This window comes from Chiloscyllium plagiosum, chromosome 13, assembly GCF_004010195.1.
Source record: "Chiloscyllium plagiosum isolate BGI_BamShark_2017 chromosome 13, ASM401019v2, whole genome shotgun sequence".
Lineage (NCBI taxonomy): Eukaryota > Metazoa > Chordata > Chondrichthyes > Orectolobiformes > Hemiscylliidae > Chiloscyllium > Chiloscyllium plagiosum.
In genome coordinates, this window is record NC_057722.1 from 60519530 (window position 1) to 60547053 (window position 27524).

Consider the following 27524-nt stretch of genomic DNA (forward strand, 5'->3'; position numbering starts at 1 on the left):
TCCTGCGGTGGCAGGGGAAGTTTGCAATTCCTGCGGTGGCAGGGGAAGGCAGTTTCATACTTACTATTCTCTATGATGCCAGCCAGAAAGTAGCAGAAAATTTCCTCCCACTTTCAAAATGTTGGTTGCCAACTCTCCAACAAATGTGTTGATGCGTCTACAATTAATCACCATAGCATTCTTTCAAGCATCCCGGAAAGCAATTCATTGGTCCACTAAGGGCAAAATACATTTCTCACTCATTTTCTTTGAATGCCCTTGGTGCCACAAGCAAAGCTTGAGGAAGCTCTGGATGTGCTATACTCTACCACTAACACCCTGGAAACAGAACTTCCCGAGACCCTGTTAATGGTAACTAGCAACTTCAGTCAAGCCAATCTAAGGAAAGTGTTGCCCAAGTACCACCAGAATATTACCTGCCCCACCAGGGGCCCAAACATTTTCGACCACTGCTACACCACTGTGAAAGATGCCTACTGCTCCATCCCCCACCCTCATTTCGGGAACTCCAACCACAATGCCGTGTTTCTTTTCCACACTTCCATGCAAAAGCTCTAGCAGGAGACCCCCTCAGGATATTCAGAACCTGCTAAAAACAAGGCATGAGGCCTTCGGGTCAGGAGAACCACTCAAATATAAGAAATACAAGAATGACCTTCGTAGAGATATTAAGACAGTCAAGGACCAATACCGATCCAAACTACAGACTCATACAGAAACCCGATGACTATGGCAAAGACTGATTGACATCACAGGTTCTAAAAAGAGACAGTGCAAGATAGCAGATGATGACATATCCCTCCCAGATCGTCTCAACGCCTTCTACGCTCGCTTTGAGCAGAATCTTGACGGAGAGGCAACATCTATTTCGACATGTGCTGACGAACCTAACCCATCAGTCACTGCATCAGAGGTCAGATCAGTTTTCCTTCATGTGAATCCAAGAAAAGTGATGGGACCAGACAGCGTACCAGGCCGTGCACTCAGAGCATACACAGATTAACTGGCAGAGGTCTTATCAGACATCTTCAACCTCTCCCTGCAGCAGGCCACTGTCCCTGCCTGTTTCAAGAGGGCCAACATCATCCCTGTGCCTAAGAAGGCTCATCCAGCATGTCTCAATGACTACTGCCTAGTGGCCATAACTTCAATGGTCAGGAAGTGCTTTCAAAGGCTGGTCATGGCATTAATAAACTCCAGCCTCCCCACTACTCTTGACCCATTCCAATTTGCCTTTCGGACCAACCGATCCATGTCAGATGCCATATCACTTGCCCTTCACTCCTTCCTAGAACATCTTGACACCAAAAACAGCTACGTAAGAATCCTATTCGTTGACTACAGTTCAGCCTTCAACACCATTATCCTCTCGAGACTGATGACTAAACTTAGTGATCTCGGACTAAGCCCCACTCTCTGTAAATGGATCCTCAGTTTCCTGACCCTCAGGCCACAATCAGTGAAGACTGGGGGCAATATTTCATGCTCACTAACACTCAACACTGGAGCCCCCGAGGGGTGCATACTCAGCTCCCCACTATACTCACTGTATACCCATGACTGCGTCACCAAATACCAGATGAAGGTCATTTACAAGTTCCCTGATGACACCACCATAGTCGGTCGAATCTCAGATGGCGATGAAACAGACTACAGACTGGAGGTGGAAGACCTGGGAAAATGGTGCACTGAGAACAACCTAGCGCTCAATGCTGGCAAAACCAAGAAACTCATAACTGATTTTCAGCGGGATGTTCCTCATGCCCCTCACTCATTAATAGCACAGAGGTGGAATGAGTGGAGAATGTCAGGCTCCTGGGAGTGGTCATTCACAACGAGCTTTCTTGGATCTTCATGTGGACACACTGGTTACAAAGGCCCAACAATGACTCTTTTTCCCCAGGCAGCCGAGGAAATTTGGCATGATGGCGAAGACCCTTGCTAACTTTTATAGGTGTGCCATCGAGAGCATTCTGTCTGGAGGTATCACTACCTGGTTGGCAACTGTACCATTCAAGATTGGAGACGGTTACAGAGAGTGGTGAACTCAGCTCGGACAATCACGAAGGCCAACTTCCCATCTATAGAATCCATCTACCAGTCCTGCTGTCAAGGAAAGGCCTCCAGCATTCTCAAAGATCCATCCTACCATGGCAATGCTTTCCTAGAGCCTCTACCATCAGGGAGAGGGTACAGAAGCCTGAAGGAGAATGTGAGGTCTGCAGATGCTGGAGATCAGAGCTGGAAATGTGTTGCTGGAAAAGCGCAGCAGGTCAGGCAGCATCCAGGGAACAGGAGAATCGATGTTTCGGGCATAAGCCTGAAGAAGATTCCTGAAGAAGGGCTTATGCCCGAAACGTCGATTCTCCTGTTCCCTGGATGCTGCCTGACCTGCTGCGCTTTTCCAGCAACACATTTCCAGTACAGAAGCCTGAATACAAGTACCAACCGGTTTTGAAACAGTTTCTACCCAACTGTTGTTAGAATACTGAATAGACTCACAAACTCTTAACATTCGCCTCCACCTGTGTTTTTGTTTTTGCCGCTGTTTACCTATTATTTACTTATCTATGCTACTTAACTCTGTGATCTGCCTGTATTGCTCGCAAGACAAAGCTTTTCACTGTGCCTCGGTACATGTGACAATAAATTCAATTCAATTCAATTCAATTCTTATTATTGAAGATAATGAATAAAGACCTTTTGACTAGTTGCTAGCCCAATTAATGTGGGGTGTTGCGTGTTATCAGAATGGTTGTGTCAACTGTCCAGTAATTGGAGACAGGAGATCATGCCTGATTGACATTAACTCCACTTTCTTGCCAACTTACCTAGAAGTCTTGAGCACATGGAGGTCAAATACATGCTAAATCTGCCTGGATTATTTCCAACTAGAGTAAGCAATCCTGGGAAAATTGCAAGAGGGTTTTCATGATGCAATGTTGTGGGAACATTGAATCTTCTCATCACCTGCAGAGGACTGGTGACATTAAATACATCTTCCCCAAGCAGGAGTCCCTTAGCAGGCAAACTATATTCCTGTTGTGTGCTCCAATTTGGCTGCAATATAAAGATTCAGCACTAGAGGACGACAAAAAGCTTCATGAGACATGTTGAGCAAATACAGAGTAGTTGTTTTAAGTTTTTATTTGTTGATTTTACCTTTCCAAACTACCATGGTATGTTTCAGAGTTTTCAGGATTTATATCAGAAAGGCACGATGAGAAGTCATTTTACTGATAGATTGTACATGAGTGTAGACTGAAATTAAAGCAATGACAAATAAACATTTTATAGCTATGTTGCCACATCTCAAAACTGACACTTCAATCAGATGGTTGTGAATTCAAATCTCAAAACAAAGGCCTGAGGCCAATATCTAGGCTGATGCTCCTAGTGCAGTGTACAGGAGTACCACACTGTCAGATTTGTCTTCTTTTAGATCAGAAAAGTAATTGAGGCCCTGTATACCCTTTTAGCAGGTTGGAAGGTGCCAATGGGTATCACTTTAATAAAAAGTTAGGGAAATTCTTCCAGTGCTCTGTTCATCTCTTGACTAAAGCCATTGGAACAAAACTCTGTTCGTTATCATGTTACTGTTTCTGAAAGCTTGCTAAGCACAACTTCACTGCCACCTTTCCAACATTTCAAAAGTGACCACATATCAAAAGTACTGCTTTGGCTCGAAATGTTTTTGGACATCATGAGATTGTGATGAGATATTATAATCAAATATTATAATTTGCACTAATCATTATTTCTGTGATTCCAGTCAGAGCATTTGTTTCCTATTACTGGAAACAGACATGAACAGAGAAAAAAAAACCTCAATGTTCTTTGCCTTTTACTGATTGGCCAGGGAAGTTCCTGCCTGATTCTCCCCTCCCAGTTTTCCTGATTGGTTTGGAGAATTTAAGCTCAGACTTTCTTATAGTTTGGTTTAGAATTCAACTTCACTTTCTGCGATCGTGCTGCTTGAAGGTTTTTGTTCGAAGGAGAACACGGACAACTGAAGAGAGTTTCACCTTGAAAACAAACACAGATCCTATTCTGGGCACCTTGTGTTTCCTGAGAGGCCTTGGAGACAGTGTCAAGCTTTTTATTTTTGGAAGGAACATTTCACGGGAGGAACAGAACCTGTCTGAAATATTTCCACATTTTCGTGCTCGTGAATTATTCAGTTGGTTGAAGACAGAATGTCATCTGTGTGTCTGCATTTACTGGGTTTCATGCTGAGCTCCCTGGGCTGGATTGCAATTCTGATTGCCACCATCACCAAAGAATGGGTTCAGAGTTGCTCAACAGGAGTGAGTGATTGCCTTCATTTCAATGGATTGAAATTAAAGGGACTGTGGACTGAATGTTACCGATCAACTGACAGTTATCACTGCAAGACTCTGACGGACATCCTGACAATGCCAGGTAACTTCTCCATCACTGTTAGTCTCATGAAACTGTTAACCCCACTTCAGTTTTTAATATTTCCCAAAGTACTTTTAATTCTTAGACATATATATATTTGTATGCACATTTTAAAACAAATATAATTTGCCAACTCTCTTTCTCTATTTCCTTCACATCATTTTATCTAATCATCTTTGCTGTGGAATTGCTTTTTTGTTCCACATCTCTTCCCCTTCTTGCTTCTCCTTTACTATGTTCCAATCCTGATTTTATACATTATTTCAATATCTGGTTCTTTACTCTGCCTGAGTGCTTCCAAACCATCATCATGTTCTTCAAATCCATTTGCAGAAGCTAATTTATGACTCCACCTGATGTTCCATTAGTTTACCTGATACATTAACCCACTTAACTTTGTTGTAAAATATTGAGTGCAAATTTAATTTGCATGTGTCCTTATTTTTTCTTGCTAATTGACATATGGAATATTCATTGAAATAATTATTCTCCAGTTGAATCTCAATTTGAATGCAATGAGGACATTGACTAATATTTGCTAACATGAGGCCATTAAACATTTTTGTAGTCACTCACTCAAAACTGGGCAACATTTTATCAATTTTTCTTTCTGCATATTTGTCATTACTTCCCTCCAGGAAGGTATGTGCTTATTCTCACTGAATATTAATTATAATATATCGAGGGCCGAAGGGCATGTACTGCGTTGTAATGTTGTATAACTTAACGGGTTGAACTTGAGAAAGAAATTGTGGGATCATGTTGCACTCCAGAGGCATGTACCCATAATCTAGGCTGATACTCCAGTGCAAGACAATGGAAGGGTAAGCACTGCATTATTGGAAATTCAGATCTTCATCTGGGCTGTTAAAATGAGTCTCCATCTAACCTATGAAGTGGATTAAAAGATTTAATGGCACAATTAGAGTCAGAAAACAGCTATTCACAATGGCATTCACCCTCAATTTGTAGCGAATATCATATTGTTTGTGGGATCTCATTCTGCACATTTTCTGCATTTGTTACAACAGAGTGACTACACTGGAAATGTATTTCATTGGCTGTAAGTCGCCTTCTGGGATCTTGATGTTGTGAAAGTTGGTATAACAGTGTACATTTATTATTCTTTTACAATCTATTTTCTGCTGACTTGGACTTGTTACTCTTCTGGGTGCAGATGGGAATTCTTGAATATTCCAAATATGTACATTTGAAACCAAATGGTTTCTGAACAAAGAGACCCAGTGTTACAGCTTCTGCCTCAGATAGGAATATGTGGGCATTCTGGCAAATATAATAATTATCTGTGGATTTTCAGCAGGAGTATTAAAACCCCAACCCTATCACTATTCCCCTTAATGAAGAAGTAAGTGAATGTATGGTTGTGTAATTCTCACAGTTCCTAAGATTTCTCCATCCTGATTGACTCCAACATCACTTTACAGATTATGCACCTTGCTTTAGTTTGTGCAAAATATATAGGATATTGTAATCTATCCAGTGAAATTGGCAATTCAATATTGGTAAAAGGGAGGACATTACCAATCAATACTGTGTTTGGTGTTCCTACATTTATGGCACATTGTTCTCTTTCATGATTTGAAGATGCCGGTGTTGGATTGGGGTGTACAAAGTTAAAAATCACACAACACCAGGTTATAGTCAAACAGGTTTAATTGGAAGCACTAGCTTTCTGAGCACTGCTCCTTCACAACCACCTGATGAAGGAGTGGCGCTCCGAAAGCTAGTGCTTCAAATTAAACCTGTTGGACTATAACCTGGTGCTGTGTGATTTTTAACTTTGCTCTCTTTCAAAATGTTTTATTTGTTCCGGCCCTCTCATTGTGTTTGCTGTCCCCTGTTTTGATTCTCGTCTTTCAGTGTAAGATAATCCCGCCAGGTTATAGTCCAACAGGTTTAATTGGAAGCACTAGCTTTCTGAGCACTGCTCAGCATTGTGTTTGCTGTCCCCTGTTTTGATTCTCAATTAGATTTCCAATGTCCCTTTCTTCCTTCATCCTCACCACCCTATGATTCCAACCCACAACGATTTTGATTTCTGTCTCAGTTAGCCTCTCTCTCTCTCTCTCTCTCTCTCCTCTGATCTAACTGCCCAGCTGTTCTGCATAAACCTCTTCCTCTCGTCTCTCCTATTCACTTACGGAGACACCACGGAACATTGGTTCATTGTATGCCTTTACCCTCTTCCAACCGTCCATTTCTTTCTGTGGTCAATCCTGTTAACAAGTGTCCACATCACCATGTAACTTTCAGCTGTTCTTTCAAATTAACAAATTCCCAAACCTTTAGCTTTCTACCCTCCAGCAAATATTAATACAGTCTGTACAGTCATCCTCTGAACTTGAATGCTGTTGTTGAAAAACAAGCTCTTAACTTGGCCCATCCTGGAGGTACTCTGTTTTCAGGCCCAGTAGCACCTATTTGAGCAGACCCTATGTGCCACTAGTTTAGCCATCCATAGCTGACTACTGTCACCACAAACAGCATTAAAATAGGTTGAAAACTTTTCTATTACCCTCATTCAACAAGCCAAATCTCCCACCTTGGGATTGCTCCTGTCCTATGCAAAGGTAACTGAAGCATTCAAGAGGCTATTGGATGATGGAATAAAAATGACGTGCACCTATAAGACCTAATGCGGGAGAATGGTATAACGCTTAATGCTCATTGGAAAGTTGCTATGGACAAAACTACTGAATGATGGACTGAATTACTGCATCTGTGTTGTAACGATTCTGTGATACTGAGTGATCCTGAACTCAAATGTTTTTTCCAGATATGGGCCATTCCTCTCCACTTTGTGCCTGAGAGAGTCTCAGCTACCAGATCCACATCCTCCTTCATTGCTCACGTTTCCATTGAACTCCCGAGTGTTCAACTTCCCTTCCCGATATTAGGAATAGTTCCAACTCAGCTATGGTTCCACTTATTTTCATAAAGTAGGGAATCTCTCTTCCAGTCTGAAAAAAGTGCCTTTTTTTTTGCAAACTTGCACCTCATCTCTAACATGCATTTCCTCTTCAAAGTCATTGTCTCTTCTCAGATCTGTCCAAGCATTTTCTGGAACTCTACTCGAATCCCTCCTTTCAGGATTTCATCATACTATCAGGAATGAGATGGCACTTTAACACATGGGTGTAGGGGAGGGATAGCACCCTCATTGGTGTTTTCATTGCATTCTTTTGAAAGGCTCATCCTGTCTTGATTGTCATTTGCAGCTTGCATATGACGGTGGTCAATGATATAATTCTACAGCCAATTAAATCCATTGATTTGTACCTAATACCCTCAGTGGCTAGTGGATTGTCTACCTGGGCAGAGAAAGACTGATTGAGAGTGAACTGAGTGGATGATACCAATTTATGATCTAACAGCTTTGAAATAAGCCAGAATGATGTTGTGAATACTACAAGACACAAAAGATGTCATTTTCCCCCACTGGTCCTGATTTATCTCAAGCTGTCTAGTTCCACCTTATCACCTTGGAGCGACACGGTGGCTCAGTGGTTAGCACTGTTGACTCACAGCACCAGGGACCCAGGTTTGATTCCGGTCTCAGACAACTGTCTGTATGGAGTTTGCACATTCTCCCCATGTCTGCGTGGGTTTCCTCTGGGTGCTCCGGTTTTCTCCCACAATCCAAAAATGTGTGGGACAGATGAATTGGCTGTGCTAATTGCTCATAGTGTTAGGTGCATTAGTCAGGGGTACATATAGGGTAGGGGAATAGGTCTGGGTGGGTTACTCTTTGGAGGGTTGATGTAGACTTGTTGGGCCAAAGGGTCAGTTTCGTACTGTAGGGAATCTAATCTAATCACGAGATGAAGATTGATCAGGATGACAGAGTAAGGCTGATGATGGGCACCTCTCCCTTACTATCATCTAAACCACACACAATTCATTTTCATCATCTTTATATCATCTGTCACTTTTGTATCTGATAAACATCCCAAATAATGAATGCAGGCATCTTCATCTCAAGGGATGAACAAAACAAAAGACCATAGCCATGATTATCATTAGAATTATATTGGTTTGTGCTGCTCACCCTGACCTTTGCAATCTAAGATATGGTTGCCTTCACCATCTTCTTCCAATGCCCCTCATATATTTTCCAGCTCACTTGGCATGCCTAGCATTAGCTCCTTACTTGCTGAAATTATTGCAGCCAGAGGATCTTCAACAATGGCTGCTTTTGTTGCATGCACACAATTATTCCAGGTGCCACCAAATAACACCAATCATTCAATTCTTCCTCCCCTGCTTTGGAAGGATACACCATGTTAATTAATCTACAACATGACAACATAATTACATCATTTCTCTCAACATTTCCCCTGCCTCACTGCTGTCAAATGTGTCTGGCATCCAGTCCAAATGAGCCACAAGTTTCCTCCTCACTGTCTCAGACTTCTGTCATTTGATGGAACCCCAAGTTGTATTTCCCGTTTCACATACATACCATCAAAAATACTATCTACTTCCACTCCATAAGGAGCTGTCTCTGCCTATCTGCATCAAGAGCTGTCATCCCAGATCAAAATTTCCAATGACTTCCCCAATCTTCAATGTTCTGTAAATATAATCCACATCAAAATTGTGCTGCCATTAGAAATATCCATTCACTCCTCAGATGGAGGGTAAATCATGACATGTGTCACACACACACTGACACACACACACACTTTATACTACAACTGCTTTCCATCTGATTTAGCTCTGCCTGACCTGCATACCTTATTAGAAACTGCCTGGGAGGAAGCCTCTCTTGACCTTTGATTCTCTAGCACATAATGGCTGAGTTTGTTTTATCATAATCATGTTACTAGGATTGATAGGATTGTTAATATTCTATTTTATTTCCTGGAAGCTTTCTTCCTTGATACATGGTCATAAATAGATGCACCAAAGCTGCTGTCTTCTTTCTTCTTTTAATGAAACATGTATTTTCTCCTTAATCTTCAGGTAAACTTTTACTTTTGTTGAGTACATGAAATTGCAATTCACATCAAATATTTTTCAGTTTTGAAAAAAACAAGATTGTGCGTGACAGAGAATGAGGCATATGTGACAACTTACCCTCCATGTAATGAGTGAATGGATGAAACTAAGGGCAGCACAGTTTTGATATGGACTGCATTTACAGAAGGTTAAAGATCAGAGAGTCAATGGAAATATTGAACTGGGCTAACAGCCATTAACGAGTGTTTCTGCAGCAGATGGACAGAGGCAGCTGCTTATGGAGTGGAAGTAGGTGTTTTTTTCAATTAGAGAGAGATACTTGGAGTTAACCTCTACAACTCACCTCTTGAGCTTTCAGTCCCAGTAAATAATAGAAGAATCTCAATCAGTTAAGGAAACATTTTTGAAATGCAAAGTTTTAATCCAATTGTCACTATGCTGTGACATTTGATGTCTGCAGAAAAGTTATTAAATTCTTAAAACTAGGGAGAATTGCTTGCCTGACCATATGCATCCTTGTGGGGGTCAATTGGAATGTTTTTGGAAAAAGTGGAAATCATGTTGAGTTTGGTGTACAGCTTATTGCTGCAAAGCTGAATGAATTTTCTCACTATATCGAATTGACTCACTGCATTAATTCCTGATGTAGGGCTTTTGCCCAAAACGTCAATTTTCCTGCTCCTCGGGTGCTGCCTGACCTGCTGTGCTTTTCCAGCACCACTCTAATCTAGACTCTGGTTTCCAGCATATGTAGTCCTTGTTTTTACCTCACTGCATTAATTAGCATTTGACCCTTCATAGTGAGTATCACGTTCAATTCCTATCCCACCTTACCACATCCCATCTCTGGAGAAACTTGCTGCTTATAGGAGATTCTGGAATTGACATGCAGTCGTGGCTCCAGTACCATATTTGCCCTGATACACTATCAGTCCAGAGCTTGAGAGTGAGTTTGATGAGCTAGCAACCCATGATGAGTTGAGCTGTTGACAAGGCAGTTAATAAGCAATAATGAGCACCATTTGGGAACTTGCCAGTGTCTGGCAAGAATCTTTACGTGCTACTTGAGAAAAGCAAACAGGAGATGGATTTGTCAGCTGACCTTGACATTGAGATGGGCCCCATCAAACATCTCACCCACCCTGCCACTCATCTCAGCATAACCCACATTGCTCAAAACTTTACCATCGACTGTGAAAGCATCATTCCCTCTTTTGAAGAAAGAAATAACAAGTGCTCTGGTTGGAATGTCAAGGAGTTATTTTCTCAGTTCACAATTTCACCTTGGGAAAAGATCCACTTAAGTTAAAAACATTAATACTGAACAATACATAAAGTTATATCCAGCAATCTGAAAACAGCTGCCTGTTGAAATTAGAAGTATACTGCTGAAACATTTAGAGTCATAGAGTCATTGGGGTTTATAGCATAGAAACAGGCCTCCCAGTTTACACAATTAATCTAGTCCCTTTTGCCTGCATTTGGTCTATTTATATTCAGGGCAGAAGTGGGTACTGCAGATGCTGGAGATTAGAGTCAAGATTAGAGTGGTTCTGGAAAAGCACGGCAGGTCAGGCATCATCTAAGCAGCAGGAACATCAAAGTTTCAGCCAAAAGCCCTTCTCCCGAAATACGATTTTCCTGCTCCTTGGATGTTGCCTGACCTGCTGTGCTTTTCCAGCACCTCTCTAATCTTGAACTATTTACCTCCATACCTGTCCCACCCATGTATCTGTCCAAAGGTTTCTTAAATGACAAAATTGTACTTACCTCCACCACGACTTCTTGCACTCAGCACACTCTACATGAAAAACATTGCCCCTCTGAACCCTTTTTCATTTCACGTTAATCCTTTAGTTTTTGACCAGCACCACCACCACCACCATGAGGAAAAGTTGCTGGCCATCTACTTACCTATGCCTCTCATGATTTTACAGACCTCTGTAAGGTCACATCTTCAGTCTCCTCGGCTTCAGGGAAAACATCCCAGGCTATCCAGTCTCTCCTCAAACGGTGGGTGGCATGAGGCAGCACTGCTGCCTCACAGCGCCAGAGACCTGGGTTCAATTCCCGCCTCAGGCAACTGTCTGTGTGGAGTTTGCATGTTCTCCCCGTGTCTGCGTGGGTTTCCTCCGGGTGCTCCAGTTTCCTCCCACAATCCAAAAATGTTCAGGTTAGGTCAATTGGCCATGCTAAATTGCCTGTAGTGTTAGGTGAAGTGGTAAATGTAGGGGAATAGTTCTGGGTGAGTTAATCTTTGGAGGGTTGGTGTGGACTTGTTGGGTCGAAGGGCCTGTTTCCACACTGTAAGTAATCTAATCAAACCTTCCAGTCCGGGTAGCATCCTACTAAATCTTTTCTAGTTTCATAATATCCTTTCTATAGTAGGATAACCATAACTGCATGCTGTTCTCCAAATGTGGCCTCACCAAACTCCTGCATTCAGTGTGCTCTGACCGATGAAGGCAAACATGTCAGAAGCCTTCTTCACCACCCTGTCTACTTATGACTCAACTGTCAAGGAGTTATGAATCTGTATCCCTAGATCTCTTTTTTCTCTCACACTCCCCAGGGCCTACCATTGGCTGTGCAAGTCCTGCCCTGGTTTGACCAACCAAAATGCTAAACATTGCATTTATCAAAACTCCATCTGCCATTCCTCAAACCACTGATCGAGATCTTGCCAAATTCATAGACAACCTTCTTCATTGTCCACTACACCACCAATCTTGGTTGCATCTGCAAACTTACTAATTATATCTCTGAAATTCTCATTCAAAGCATTTATATAAATTACAAATAACCATGGATGCAGTACTTGTTGCTATGACACACCACTGGTCACAGGCCTCCAATTTGAAAAACAACCTTGCATCACCACCCATTGTATTCTACCATCAATCCAATTCTTTTATCCAATTGGTGTTCCTGGACCCCACAAGATTAAACCCTACTCAACAACCCACCAAGGCCCAGGGCTTAACAAATCTAACCATCCTGGTTAAACAAATGCCCTAGTTAAGACAACTGACAAATCTGTTTCCAAATAACTCAAGCAGGGCTGCCATGTCTTATAAAAATGGTCTGTTGTGTGGTGCACCATGTTTGCAAAAACATCCAAGGGACTGTTCTCCATAATTAATTTCTGCCATCCCAGCAAGCCCAGCGGTTCTCAGACACCCAATTCATCAGAATATTCTTCCGTGCACAGTACGCAAGAATATTAAATAGTTTCCTCCCATGCCTGTCTAAAGACCTAAGAGGAGAGATATTGGGTCTACTTTGAATTCAGTCCTCAATACTCTCCCTATCTCTCCCGCCACAGCGCTCCAGTAAATACAGAGCCTCTGGCATGTCCAGAAGCAATGGGCAAGAGTACCTACACTTATTTTACATTTGGGGCACACTGAAGATGCCCCATTTTTAAACTTTGCCAGATGGTCCTGTGCCAGATGAGATCCTGCAGCCTTTCTTAAATAATGGCACAACAACCTTCAGGCACTTCACCTGTGGCTGTCGATGATACAAATATCCCCGCTAGGGCCTTACAATGTTAACCCCCACCCCAGCCTCCAACAGAGTCTGGAATACACTTCATCAGGTCCCAAAGATTTATCCCAAAGCTTGTTTTAAAATTTCCAGCACCTCTTGTTCTGTAATGTGGACTTTCTTGAAGACATCACTATTTATTTCCCCAATTTACCTAGTCTTTCTCAATGGTAAATACTAATGAGAAAATATTAATTTATGATCGCACCCTCTGTTGTGGCTCCACACATAGATTACCTTGTTGATCTTTAAGAGGCCCTATTCTCTCAGTAGTTACTCTTTTTCCCTTCCTATAATTGTAGAATCCCTTTGGATTCTCCCTTACCTTATCTGCCAATGTCATCTTATATCCCCCTTAAGCTATCCTGATGTGTCCCTTAAGAGTACTCCCATATCCTTTATATTCCACAAGGATCATTTGATCCCTGCTGCCTATACATATCATATGCTTCCTTCCTTTTCTTGACCAGGGCCTCAATAAATCCAGTTCCCTAGGGTTCCCTACTTCTGCTGTCCTTACACCTCACTCTAACAGGAACATGCTGGCCCTGAACCCTCATTAACGCACTTTTGAAAGCTTCCCATTTGCCAGATATCCCTTACCTGCAAACAGCCTCCCCCAATCAACTTTTGAAAGTTCCTGTCTAAAACCATCAAAATTGGCCTTGTTCCAATTCAGAACTTTTACTTGAGGACCAGCCCTATCTCATATTATGATAACCAATACGGCCTTTATGATTTAACTTGGTGCCATTAACTTCTGTACTGTTCTCAACCTTCTCTTTTGTCTCCATCCTGCTTTGGATTCCAACCTACATGCCAGTCTAGACTAAACCTTCCCTAGTGGATCTAGCAAATCTCCCTGCCAGGATATAGGTCCCTCTCCAGTTCAGGTTCAACCAGTCCCACTTTTCAGGTCATCTCTACCCCAGAAGACATCCAATGATCCAAGAATCTAAATCCCTGCCCCCTGCACCAGCTCCTAATCCTTGCATTCATTTGCCAAACCTTCCTATTCCTATTCACGCTAACAATTGGCACCGGAATTAATCTAGAAATTACTACCCTTGAGGTTCTGCATTTTAACCTTCTGCCAAACTCCCTGTAATGACTCTTCAGGACTTCATCCTTTTTACTACATATGTCATTGGTACCAATGTGTACAACAACCTCTGGATGCTCACTGTCCCCCTTAAGAATTGAATGCAACAACCATGTGACTCCAAGGTACGAGTAAGCCTTGATCCTCAGCCGATTTATGTTTACATTTCTAAACACCATTGATTCAATTCATGTGAACTTATCAAGTCTTTCTCAACTAATAAAACCAAACACCCCTTTGCCTTTTTTCAATTTTTAAAATCTTTTTAAAGTTGCATGATATTTAACAGAAATGTCAGCTTCCCTTTGCCTTCCAGTTCTCAAAACATGAATGATGAAGGCACAAAAATATTATCAAGTTGTTATCCATCTCTATGAACTGCCATACAGTAAGTTAAAAGACCATTTAGACCACCACTATTAACATTCTTTGGATTGCTATCATGCTGTTGAATAGCAATAGCAATTCCCATTTTCTCATACATTCCAGTAACACCAGGATGATTCCATGCCAATTATTACTGTGTCTGTCTAATGTCTGAAACTAGAGACTCTTACATAATTTACAACAATAATATTACCTTGACCATAATATGAGTCTGGTGTTCACACTTAACATGTTCATTAACCTCAATAATTCAGCCTCAAGAGCACTAGGAATGGGCAATTAGTGCCGGCCTAACATGCAAAGGTCACATTCTGTTATTGAATAAAGGAAAAAAAGATGTTTTATGAACTAAACACAATATAAAGCACATAAAGTAAAGCAATAAAGAGTAAATAGTATAATTTTCCCTTTTCATTCATCAAACACCTATCCAGTTGATGTAAAAAAAAGAACTGATGAATCATTCAGCTTTCACAGTTAAACCAAATTATTCTGTTAAAAAAAGAGGAAATGTGACAGGGTTACAGCCCGTGGAACCAAAGCAGTGCACTGCAATTTGGCAGTTTTTACAGAAGAAAAGGGATACAATCTCCCCTATTCTGAGTTATCCCATTCAAGATCATTTTTTATTATTTATTAGTGTATATACAAAATCCAATTATTAACTGTAATCAAACTGGAAATTTCTCACAATCTGTTGGATCCCTTTAATATCTTGAAAGTTGTGATAAAATTACTGCTTATTTAAACCATATATTCCAAGCAATACAATCCTAATCTATTTAATCTCTTAAATGAAAGCAAAATTCTGCAGGTGCTGGATATCTGAAGTGAAAACTTCAGGGGTGGGACAGTGCTCAATGGTTAGCACTACTGCCTCACAGTGCCAGGGACCTGGGTTTGATTCCGGTCTTGGGCGACTGTCTGTGTGGAGTTTGCACATTCTCCCTGTGTCTGTGTGGGTTTCCTCCGGGTGCTCTGATTTCCTCCCACAATCCAAAGATGTGTAGGTTAGGTGAATTGGTCATGCTAAACTGCCCATAGTGTTAGATGCATTAGTCAGGGGTAAATATGGGGTAGGGGAATGGGCCTGGCTGGGTTATTCTTTGGAGGGTCGATGTAGACTTGTTGGGCCAAAGTCTGTTCTATACTGTAGGGAATCTAATCTAACCTTAAAAAAACAGAAAATACTGGAGAAGCACAAAAAGAGAGTTAAGGTTTTCAGTCTAATGTGACTCTTCTTCAGACCTTATCAGACTGAAACATTAACTCTGTTTCTCGTTCCAAGGATGCAGCCAGACCTGCTGAGTTCCTCCATCATTTTCTGTTTTTATTTGATCTCTTCTTGAAGTTTAAGCTTTGGAGTCCAGATACAATTTTAATCACTAAGTGTTGAATTCTCTCCATGACAAATACATCCTTCCAAAGAAAAGATTCGCAGAACAGTTCATTTTTTCCAGATATGGCATGACTGGAGTTTTGTATAACCGAAGCATAACTTTAACTCCTCTGTACTTTTGTCATCTACATATAGAGATCAACATCTAACTTGATCTTTTATTCTATTTTCTGTACTGCTTTTTGTCATTTGTATAAATGATTTGGATGTGAATACAGGAGGTATGTTTAGTAAGGTTGCAGATGACACCAAAATAGGTGGTGTAGTGGACAGTAAAGAAGATTTACTCAGAGTATAAAGGGACCTTGCTTAGATGGGCAAATGGCCGAGGAGTGACAGATGGAGTTTAATGTAGAGATTTACCAGGATGCTGCCGGGACTGGAGGGTTTGAGCTATAGGGAAATGTTAAATAGGCTAAGGCATCTTTCTCTGAAGTCTCACAGACTTTTGGCTGTCCTGATAGAGGTTTATAAAATCATGAGGGACATAAGGTGAATAGCCAAGGCCTTTTCCTGAGGGTGGGGGAGTCCAAAGCAAAAAGACGGAGGTTTAAGGTGAAAGGGGAAAGATATAAAAAGGACCTGACGAATAACATTTCCATGCAGAGGGTGGTGCGTGTACAGAACAAGCTGCCAGAGGTCGACACTGAAACAATTACAATCTTTAAAAGACATCTGGATGGGCATATCAATAAGAAGCGTTTAGATGGATATGAGCCAAATTCTGGGACTAGGTTAGATTGGGATGAATGGTCGGCACAGACAAGTTGGACTGAAGGATATGGTTCTGAGTTGCATTACTCTATTACTTTATGACCTAACACTGGCATTTTAATGATTTATATATGTGAACTCCCAAGTCTTTTTCGATCGCCATCGTTTCTTATCTTTTCGCCATTTAGACAGTACTCTGTTCTTTCCTTCATAGGTTCAAAATAGATGTAATTCACTTTCCCTACTTTGAACCATTCTTCAGATTTTTACTATTTACTTAATCTATCAACGAGACTTTTCTACATTTCCATCTATATTGCGTATCATACTGCATATCTTCATGTCATTAGTAAACTGCTCAAGATAATATAAAAAAAATTAATTATAACAGTATGAAACAACAGAAGATTTCTTTTTATTTTAATTCTGTTAAAACAAAGTGTTTTGAATTGAATTTTCACCAGTCACCTTGGCAACTCTAACTTCAAGGTAGAAGGTTATCTTTTATAAAACAAGCTCTGTTGTGCTTTTCCACAATTGCACAAGTAAATTTTAATTAAAAGTAAATCACAACATTATTTTTAATTTACAATGCAATTCAAAGATTTCCTCAATTCTGGGTGTGAAATATTAAATTAAAACAAGCATACAATCAAGTGAATTCAAATGTTAATTCAGTTTAGAAACATTGATTCCTTGAAGGGTGTCTCTGATAGCAGAAAATATAAACTCAAAATTGGGCTCTTTTGAAAAAAACCAGACTTTTAAAGAACAGTTATGCTGCAATTTCCTAAACGTTTAAGGACAGGAGAATCTTCACAGAAAACAAAATTTTCGTAGCCTTTCAAGTTTCCATTCATTCTGTAACTGTCATGTTTCATCTACCGTGTCTCCACACTGGAAACATTTACCATCAGTCCAGGGTTACTTTGATATAAATCCCCTTCTGGACCATTCAAAAACTAAAATAAATCTGTCATGCATGACCTCTAAAATTTCCTATCTCTGGCCCTCTCAAATTTCCAAATTCAGGACCTCGTAAAACTAAGTCTTCCAACCTTAGCTCCACTGCTTCTTTAGAGAGAGAGAGAGAGAGTGAGAGAGAGACAGAGTTCAAGTCATTATACTAAATCTGTTCCACATAATTTTTCAGATAACTTCTTATTTTTAGTTATTTTGACATCATTTCAGTCTGTCTTAACAAACCTTAACAAACTGCTGCAAAACGGCTAGTCAGAAGATGCCTTACACACCTGAAAATTTGCCTTTGTAACTACTTGGGCAGTTACCACACCAATCCTCAGATTCCATTAACCAGAAAATTTAGTAGTAACCATTAGTTGTCTCCAGACTGACTTGTTATGGTCAGAAATGATTTATAGCACCTCTGAGCTGCCTATCCAATCATTAAAGCTGACTCTTATTGGAAGGAGTTATGATTTTATTTAATATGCTTGATTTTAATAAATTCAATATTTGAGTGTAGTTCATAAAGTGCAAATGAGAATAACATTACCTATTGTTGTCCTTTGAATACTAGGATTACCCAACTCCTTTTGTTTCCCCATGCACATGCACAGTTAGACCCATGTGGACCAGCATCTGCATTGACAATGTCTGAAACATTAGTGTGGCCCCATCCAGACATGAATCTTTCATACATGCACACACACACACATATATATACATCTTGGTAACTTTAGTCTTTTGGCAATGGCTTGGGCCTCTCTCATCATTTTTAGCAAGAAGTTTTATTCTGTTCTTGGCTTCTGTTTCCACGGTGATGGTGCAATCCGGGCATTTGATGATATCAAGTATTTTAACAGCATCATCGTTTATTGCACAAAAATTACTGAAGATGGTTTATGATTGATTATATTTTGAAACCTTACAGAATCTCCAAGGATCTCCCTGTTCAGAAGACAGTTCCCCTTGGTCTTTATGAATGATCAGAAGTGTATTTTGCTGCATCTCCAATGCATTCAGAACACTGAGTCAGAAGAAAATCCGCAGCATTTTGTTTTTCAGAAAAAAAGCTGTCCAGCAAAAATTGTAGAACAATTTAACTCTTGAAATGTCTACTCCACAAAAATATCCTTTGATCTCATATTCTTACAGTAATTAAAGATGGAGGAGCCTCATCTGAAGTTTAGATGCCAAAGAAGCCTAGGTGGCTAAATGATCTGGTTCTATCATGAGGCAGATTATATGAATGTAGAGCAATGAATTTAGTTCTGAATATACTGAACCTGTCTCACCTGATAAAGTTGAACACTCATGATGTTTATCAGTCTCACCTGATAAAGTTTAACACCCTGCAAGAAAGAAGCCACATTCTGCACTCAAAGCCATGATAAAGAAAGAAGGAAGTTTCAATTTACAGAGCATCTTACAACCTCAGGGTGTCCAACATGCTTGACAGTTAATGAAGTATATATTCAAGTGCAGTTACGGTGCTAACAGGGCAGTGTGGCCACCATTTTGCTAACAGCAACACCACACAAACAGAAATAATGTAGCCTGAGTTTCTTAATGATACCGGTTGAACAATAAGATTAGATTACATTACAGTGTGGAAACAGGCCCTTCGGCCCAACAAGTCCACACCGACCCGCCGAAGCGCAACCCACCCATACCCTTACATTTACCCCTTACCTAACAAGACAGGCAATTTAGCATGGCCAATTCACCTTACCTGCACATCTTTGGACTGTGGGAGGAAACCGGAGCACCCGGAGGAAACCCACGCAGACACGGGGAGAACGTGCAAACTCCACACAGTCAGTCGCCTGAGGCGGGAAATGAACCCGGGTCTCTGGCGCTGTGAGGCAACAGTGCTAACCACTGTGCCACCGTGCCGCCCACTAAGTATCAGAAAATTCTACTATTCTGTGAAATGATAGCAGGATGTTTTTTTTTATTCACTGAGATGACAGACAAGGCATTGTTTTAATATCTCATCTGAAACACAACATCTCCAATGATGCAGCATTCCCTCAGTTCTGTTCTGGGAAGATCAGTTTCGATTAGGAGCCAAAACCACTGGAGTAGAAATCGAACACATAGCCATCAAACTCACTGAACCTTGATTCATCGAGTGTCTCTTGCTCCCCGATTTCTCTTAGTTTTGTGACTAAAATGTGCTATGTTTCCGACAGACAGTGGATAGCTACATGGGGAAAGTCCCAGAGCTGTTTTCAACAAGCCTTTCCAACCAAAGTTGCACCACTATGGATAAAATAAAGCTCTTAATTTGCCGCAGTTCCCAGTTATTACTCCAAGAATAGGTCAAGGTAAAGATGGCACCATGTGAGTGAAGATTGTGGCTGAAGTCAATGTTTTTGCAGCTGTTGTTGTGTAATCCCTGAAAGCCTCATAGCAGCTGGGTTCTGAATATCAGCTGTCAGTTCAATCCAAGCATCAACAATGCGATGATCAGGTTTCCTTTTGTATTGTCTCTGGTTTTTATATTACAGCGTGTGTGGCCTTAAGATGTTCCCCATCTGTTTGCCTGACTTATTTGGTCTCTCTTCATTTCACTGTCACCTTTCCTTAATTTAATTGATCCCCTGTCTCTTTCTCTTTTTTCTCCTCCTGGCCTTGATATATCTATCTTTTTCTTCATCTGTGCATCTAATTGCTAACATTCTGTTCTATTCTTCAAAACTCTTTCACTTTTCTCTCCAGCTTGATCCTTGTATATTTCTGTATGATTCACTTTCTCCCTTCCTTTCACTCTTTGTCTCACCCTGGTATTGTATTATTTTCTTTTCACTGCCCCTTTTCCTGATTTACGGAAAATGGTGAGCCTCTGTCCCAGAATGTCAAATGACATTGTGTGACCCCACCCCCTCCGTCCTGGAGTGTGAGAGGACAGTCTGTGACTCACTTTTCCAGATGGTGAAAGGGTATTGTTCTGACCCACTGTCCAAGAATATGAAATGACAGCGAGTGATCCATTGTCCCTGAGGGTGATAGGACTGTCTGTGAATCATTGTTCCAAAGTGTAAAGGGACAGTGTTGTGACCCATTGTCCCAAAAGGTGAAAGGATAGTGAGTGACCTACTGTTGTAGAGTGTCGGAGGACAATGCATGATTCACACAGACAGTGTATGATCCACTGTGAGGCAGCAGTGCTAACCATTGAGTCACTGTGTTGCCCCAAGCCATCATGCCACCCCCAAACATCTTTGAGGTAATCATTTACCCTTCTGTTTTCTAGAGAAAAGAGACATTTTTGATAGATGTTTCAGTATCATCATTGGAAATCTTGTTTGCACTTTCTTCGGTGCCTCTATATCCTTCAACAATTAGCACACTAAGTGTGGTCCAATACAAGGTTCAATACAAGTTTGACTTAATTCCTTTAGTTTTCAATGTCATCTTTTCAAGAGATAATGGCTTTATTAATCTGTGCCCGATTGTGGAATGTCATGTCTGACCCACCACAAAATGCAACCCCATGGATCCAAATTCTTCCAATATCTCAGCATCTTCTCAGCGTGTTCTGAAACACCTCACTCAAAGCACCCTGCTCCCTTTCTCATCCCAATGTCAAGGACAGTTCAGTGAGCTACATAACAGAACACAACCACAAGCAGTATTTTAAATTCTGGACCTACTACAGTTGCACTATATTTCTGCCTGATGATCTAACAGGAAATGTGCTGGAACTAGATGAATCAGTCGATGCTGGGATTTCCTTTCCTGACTTTGAATGTCTTCCTTCCATGCACGTTGCAGGAGACGGATAATCCTCAAGCAATTAAGTCAAAATGAGTTAACAGCACTCAGCCCTGGGTGAAAGACAGGGGTTTTAGTTGTTCAATAGTCATATGGACTGCAAAAGCTCAATGATAAAAATGCTTAGAAGTTTCAGAAGTTTACTTTGTCTGTTTTCCAAGATTACACTCCTATTTTGCAAAGCTTTAACACTTTGGGTCGACCCTTTCTAAACTCATCCACTTCTGCAACCAAGTAATTACAATCCTTGTCTGAACCAGTACTCTCAAGCTATGTAAGATTTGTGCAACATTTAGTATAACTAATCTGATTGAAACAACTTGATAGAAGCCACTATCCCCTCACCAAGTCACCATTTATTGACAATGTGGAGAGTCCTTGACACTGATCCAGCTCCCTCAGAGCCAGCTCTCAGAGTGAACAGAACCTTTGACACTCCAGTTCTTAACTGGCAGCCTGGGCTTCCTGATTGCACCAGATTAACAGCCAGAACCAGGACCACTTGGCTGACCTCAATACAATCATGACACTAATTATATTATATTGTTTTATTTAGCAGATATAAATAATTATTTAGTATAAATAATGAAATGTAATTGGCATATCATTACATGGCAAGGTAATGAACTCAGTTCCTGCCCTTTATACATGCAACTGTCTTGTGTTCCAGTGCAAAAACAGTGACTAAAGAGTGGAAAGCAAGATAGGCATAAAGGAGAATGCATGGGAAGAAGAAAGAATTAAATAGAAGGGAAGGAAGAACATGGGAAGGAAAGGAAAGATGGAATGTCACTGAGGGCATTGGAAGCCTTGGAATAGGTGAACAGGATAGTATGGGCAGAAGGGGTCTGATGATAGTTGAGGATTGGAAGGGATGGGATGTGCAGAGCATGGTAAGGATTTCACAGGAAGAATTGAGTGGCAGGGGTTGGGCATTTAAGAGCCATTGAAACCAGAGAAATAATACAACACTGAAGGGGGACATTTGACCCATCTTGTCCGTGCCAACCTAAAGACATCCAGATGCCCTTTCAAAAACCAACTTTCCACACAAGGCTCATTGATCTATACCTTATGCGCTCAAGGTGCAGATCAGGTGTGTTTTGAAAAGCTGTAAGTTTTCTGCCTTCACTACCAACTCAGACAGTGAACTCCATACACCCACCTCTCGCTGCATAAAAAAGTTTTTACTCATGTGCCCTCTAATCCTTCTGCCACTTAGCTTGAATCTATGAGCCCTAATTTTTTAAATTTCTCCCAAGAGAAACAGGTTCCCCTTGTCTACTGTATCTCTACCCCTCACAATTTTGTATACCTTAATCATGTTGCCCCTCAGCCTTCTCTGTTTCAAGGAAACAATCCCAACCTCTCCAATCTCTCCTTGTAGCTGCAATTACCCAGCCCAATTAACATTCTAGTAAATCTACTCTGCACTCTCTCCAGAGGAATTATATCCTTCCTGTAATGTGGTGCCCAGAATTGCAGACAATAGTCCAGTTGTGGCATCACCGGTGTCTTACACATCTTCACATTATATCCCAACATTTGTACTTTCTACCTCTGCCAGTGAAAGAGAGCATTCTGTTTGCCTTCTTTACAATCTTATCTACCTGTACTACCACATTAGGGACCGTACACCTGCATGCCAATATCTCTCACTTCATCTATCCCTCTCAGTAAGTTCCCATTTATAGTGTATTCCTTTTTACTGTTTGACCTCCAAAAATGCATTACCTCACATTTGTCAGAGTTGAACTTCATTTGCCACATTCCTGACCATTCCACCAAACCTAATGTATTATTTTGGAGCATATAGCTATCCTCAACACCGTCCACTATGCAGACAATTTTTGAGTCGTCTACAAATATCCCAATAGTGACTTCCATGTTCAAGTCTAAATCGTTAATGTATAAAACAAGCAGCAGGGGTCCCAACACCAAACCCTGCAGAGCAATATTTGAAATAGCTTTCCATTCACAAGGGCAGCCATCAACCATTGCTTTTTGTTTCCTATAACTGTAAGCCAATTTTGTATCCAATTTCACACATTAGTCCACATCCCATGGGCTTTTACATTTTGACCAGTCTGGCATGTGAGATCAAATGCCTTACTAAAATTGATGTCAACAACACCAACTACACTATCCTCTTCGATGCTTCTAATACAGCCAAATTCCTTGTGAAATTATCATTAAATCTGCTTCTACTACCTTTCCAAGTGATGCATTCCAGATCATAACAACTCTCCACATAGAAAATTTCTCCTCATGGTCCTCATGAATATTTTGGCAATTAAAAAAGAATTTTGATGACTGTGACTATTCCCATTATTTCTCCCTATTTTCTCTCTTAAAGACAATTTTTAACTTGTCTATAGACACTTTCATGTACCTTCTTTGCTCTAGCCAAACAATGTTAGCTTCTTGTATCTCTCTAGCCCCTCATCTTTTCAAATATCATAGTAAATCTCTCCTGCACTATCTCCAAGGTATTGACATAATTCTTAGATTGCGATGCCCAGAATTGGACACAATGTTCCAGCTGAACCGTAACCTGTGATTTATAAAGTTTGAATCCAACTTTCAAATTTTTATATTTTATTCCACTGTTTATAAATCTATGGATCCCAAATTTGGCTGAGCATCACATTGTTTTATCATCTTCAAACTTTTCTAAAAGCTAGACCAAAGTAATTGACCAAATCACCATCTTTGATACCATAAAGTTCCATGATCCTCTGATTCTATCCCTTCTATACTTATCCACCATTAAGAACAAACTAAAAATAAATACCAACCCAGCTTTCAAATCAATAACTCCTTAAATAATCAGTTTACTTAGTTTTGAATGATCTCCACCACCTCTGAAATGGGTATTTGAATGATAGCTGTTTTTCCCTCATGCAGCCTACCTGCAGACCAGCCGAGCTCTGATGATCACTGCCTCCATCTTGGGACTGCCGGCAACTCTCCTCATACTCACATCATTACCATGTATGCGGTTCGGAGCTGAATCCCATTCTTCCAAGCACAAGCAATCCTTACTGGGTTCCATTCTGTACATACTAATGGGTAAGTTACAGATCACCAGACTGTCATTGTAACTGATCATTAGGCAAGGGAATAAGCATCATCATTCAGTAGACAGTGCTGGGGCCAGCCTTGTCACTGCCCAATTATTTCTGCTTAATGGACAAGCTCTCTCCTATCTGGAGAAAATATGCAAAAGAGAGAAGTTGCTCTTTATCGCTGTGCATTCACATTAATGATCTATTAGGATTTTCATTAGAAAATAAGATCATTAAAAAATGGATGGCTGGTTTAATAGGTTCCAGATCAACTGCTGGCAAAGATGCACCCCCACATCACCACTTCCAGTCATCCCAAGACCTCAGTGAGAAAGAAGTTGAGTCTCGTTGAGAGTTCGTATATCTAATTTCATTCCCTGTGATCCGAATTTGAACCCAGAGTAGAATGAACAAGTGAAGATCCACTTCTCTTAGCCTTTATGTGGGATCAAAGAGGAGCATGCTAAGTCCAGTTCCATGCATCTGTCTGCCCAGGACATAAAACTGTGCTATTTAGACAATCTCATTTAGAGAGAATTGTGACAAAAATCAGGATTGTTCTGAATTCAGGAAAGAGTCTGTTTATCTAAAGGGCAGTCCTTTACCCTCTTATCCTGGCCTCTCTCTGGTGAGTGATCATAGTTCCTAATCCATAAACAGTTAGTGGGTCTTTAAAGCTTGGCATGAAATGGGTCTCTCCTTTAACTGATCTTACTTTGAAGAATGCTTGGCATTAGCTGCACCTCACTGCGAGAGCTATAGTTTTCAAGTCCTTCCCAGACTTGAGCACAAAATTTAGATTGGGTAAGCCAGTTCCACTTGTTCTCTTAGGCAAATGGGACTAGTTTAGTTTGGGAAACCTGGTCAGCATGGTCAAGTTGGACCGAAGGGTCTGTTTCTGTGCTGTATGGCTCTGTAACTCTGTAACAAGTGAGTTCTTGCTGGTGCCCTTGAAAGTATTTACCTCTCAACCAATATCACTAAAATAGATTATCTGAACATTATCTCATTGCTGTTGGTGGGATCTTGCTAACTAAATATTAACTGTCATTTTTTCTTCTTTGCAACAGTGACTAATTTTGATAATTGGCTTAATTGATCGCAAAATGCTTTGGAACATCTTGTGGTCATGGAAAGCACTATTGAAATGCAAATTGCTTTAGTTTGTTTGACAAGGCCCTTGTTGGATAGGGAAAGCAAGAGAGGATTTAGAAATGATTGTTTGTAAGACATTGTCAAGGATGTTACATAAGTGCATGGTCTCACTTGTGTTTGTATTTTACAGCAATTTGTGCGGCTGTTGCCACAATCTGGTTCCCAGTGGGAGTCCACCAAAATGCACGCCTCTTCAATTTCGGCTATTCTCTCTTTGTGGGTTGGATAGGCACCATGCTGTGTCTGCTCGGGGGAACAGTGATTGCCTGCTGCACCAGTCCTTCACCACAACGCCAGGAAAACCAGTATTACTACACGTCACAAGGCTCCTCCTCCTCCTCGTCAACAAACCCAACACATGCCAAAAGTGCACACGTCTAAGGAACAAAGAGAAGCTCTAACAGATCGTGCATCAAGGGACACATAAAACCCATGGCAAATGCCCACCTTAAAACACACTCTTCCCTAACTTGAAGGACAATGCAGATTGAAGTTCTACTTCACATTGAACAGAAGAAGAAACCCTAGTTTTGTGATTTTAATTGTGATCTTGTCATGGATAATGTTAAATTATGATAACCACCAACTCTTGCTTCAGCAAGAAAAGATATAATAACTAATGTCCAATCTCATGCATCAAATCTGCAGATTAGTAACAGCCAGTCTGGATTCATTTAGATGTGTCAGGTTGTGGATTTGAGACAGTATAAAGCTAAATAGTTATTGATTGGTTGCTGTCCTAAAATGCATTTGTTAGTAAAGTATAAAAGGTTTGTAACTCAAACAGTATTATACAACCTCTCAATTGCCAAATTGGGAATAACCTTCAAAACTAAACTGAAAATCTGAAAATATGCTGATGTTCTTTATCAAGATCTTTCCCTAGCCTCTGATCCCTGTTGGCTTGCACAGGCCCTGTGCTTCTGTTCTGCGTTGGTGAATTTGCACATAACTTGTTAACTACAATGGAGCCTCAAAAAGAGCAAGGGAACAATGAGGGGAGGAAGCAGTGGCTGTAGTGGGCGGCACGGTGGCACAGTGGTTAGCACTGCTGCCTCGCAGCGCCAGAGACCCGGGTTCAATTCCCGACTCAGGCGACTGACTGTGTGGAGTTTGCACGTTCTCCCCGTGTCTGTGTGGGTTTCCTCCGGGGGCTCCGGTTTCCTCCCACAGTCCAAAGATGTGCAAGTCAGGTGAATTGGCCATGCTAAATTGCCCGTAGTGTTAGGTAAAGGGGTAAATGTAGGGGTATGGGTGGGTTACGCTTCGGCGGGTCGGTGTGGACTTGTTGGGCCGAAGGGCCTGTTTCCACACTGTAAGTAATCTAATCTAATCTAATCTAATCTAAAAGTAAACCCTAAGAAGACCAAATTTAAAAGATGAGTAGATATATTCCAGGATATTGGGAGAAAGAAAGGAAGCTAAATGGCACATACTCATCAAAAGGCAAATTGACCTTTTGAAAAAGTTAGGAGAGGACATTGAAGTGAACAATGTAAATTGTCTCAAGGAAATTGGATGATTTGAGTGAGTTGACAAAAGGAGTTTGATAGCGTTGGTCTGATGTATTGAATTATGATATGAGTTCCTTGAAATTTTTTCACATCACACAACCCTTTTCCTTTAGACCGTGCAGATTTCTTTTCTTATTCACTCGATGTTCTGCTACATATATCAACATGAAAATTGATCAGACTCATGAATAGTTCCTCAGTTTTTGCTAAACTATGAAGAAATCAATTGAAATCAAGAGGAGCTGACCTTGAGAAATAACTGGACATCGCAATTGATCCATTCTATATATTAAAAAAAACAGGGTTGGGCAAACTGGATGCAGGGATGATGTTTCCCTGGCCGGGATTTGGGGGAGGGGATGGTGGTGCTAGGGTGGGGGTGGGGGCGTGATGTGGGAGGAGGAGAATAAGGGGCTACAGTTTCTGCATATACAGTAGGCTATTTCAGACTGAGATTCAGACTGAGATGAGGGGAGATTTCTTCAGTG

The 27524-nt window shown here is 40.9% G+C and overlaps 1 protein-coding gene across 1 annotated transcript; it reads left to right on the top strand.

The window, feature by feature from the left end:
* Nucleotides 1–3975: 3975 nt before the first annotated feature.
* LOC122556336 (claudin-11-like) lies at nt 3976–26539 on the top strand. Its single transcript, XM_043702967.1, has 3 exons — nt 3976–4422; nt 24207–24371; nt 25653–26539. Exons 1-3 carry the CDS (start codon nt 4197–4199, stop codon nt 25901–25903), a joined length of 642 nt encoding a protein of 213 aa, XP_043558902.1. The 5' UTR covers nt 3976–4196; the 3' UTR covers nt 25904–26539.
* Nucleotides 26540–27524: the final 985 nt, after the last annotated feature.

Coding starts and splice junctions, on each gene's coding strand:
- LOC122556336 (XM_043702967.1), top strand. CDS start 4,197: ATGTCATCTGTGTGTCTGCATTTACTGGGTTTCATGCTGAGCTCCCTG. Junction 4,423..24,206: donor GGACATCCTGACAATGCCAG/GTAACTTCTCCA, acceptor TCCCTCATGCAG/CCTACCTGCAGACCAGCCGA. Junction 24,372..25,652: donor CATTCTGTACATACTAATGG/GTAAGTTACAGA, acceptor TGTATTTTACAG/CAATTTGTGCGGCTGTTGCC.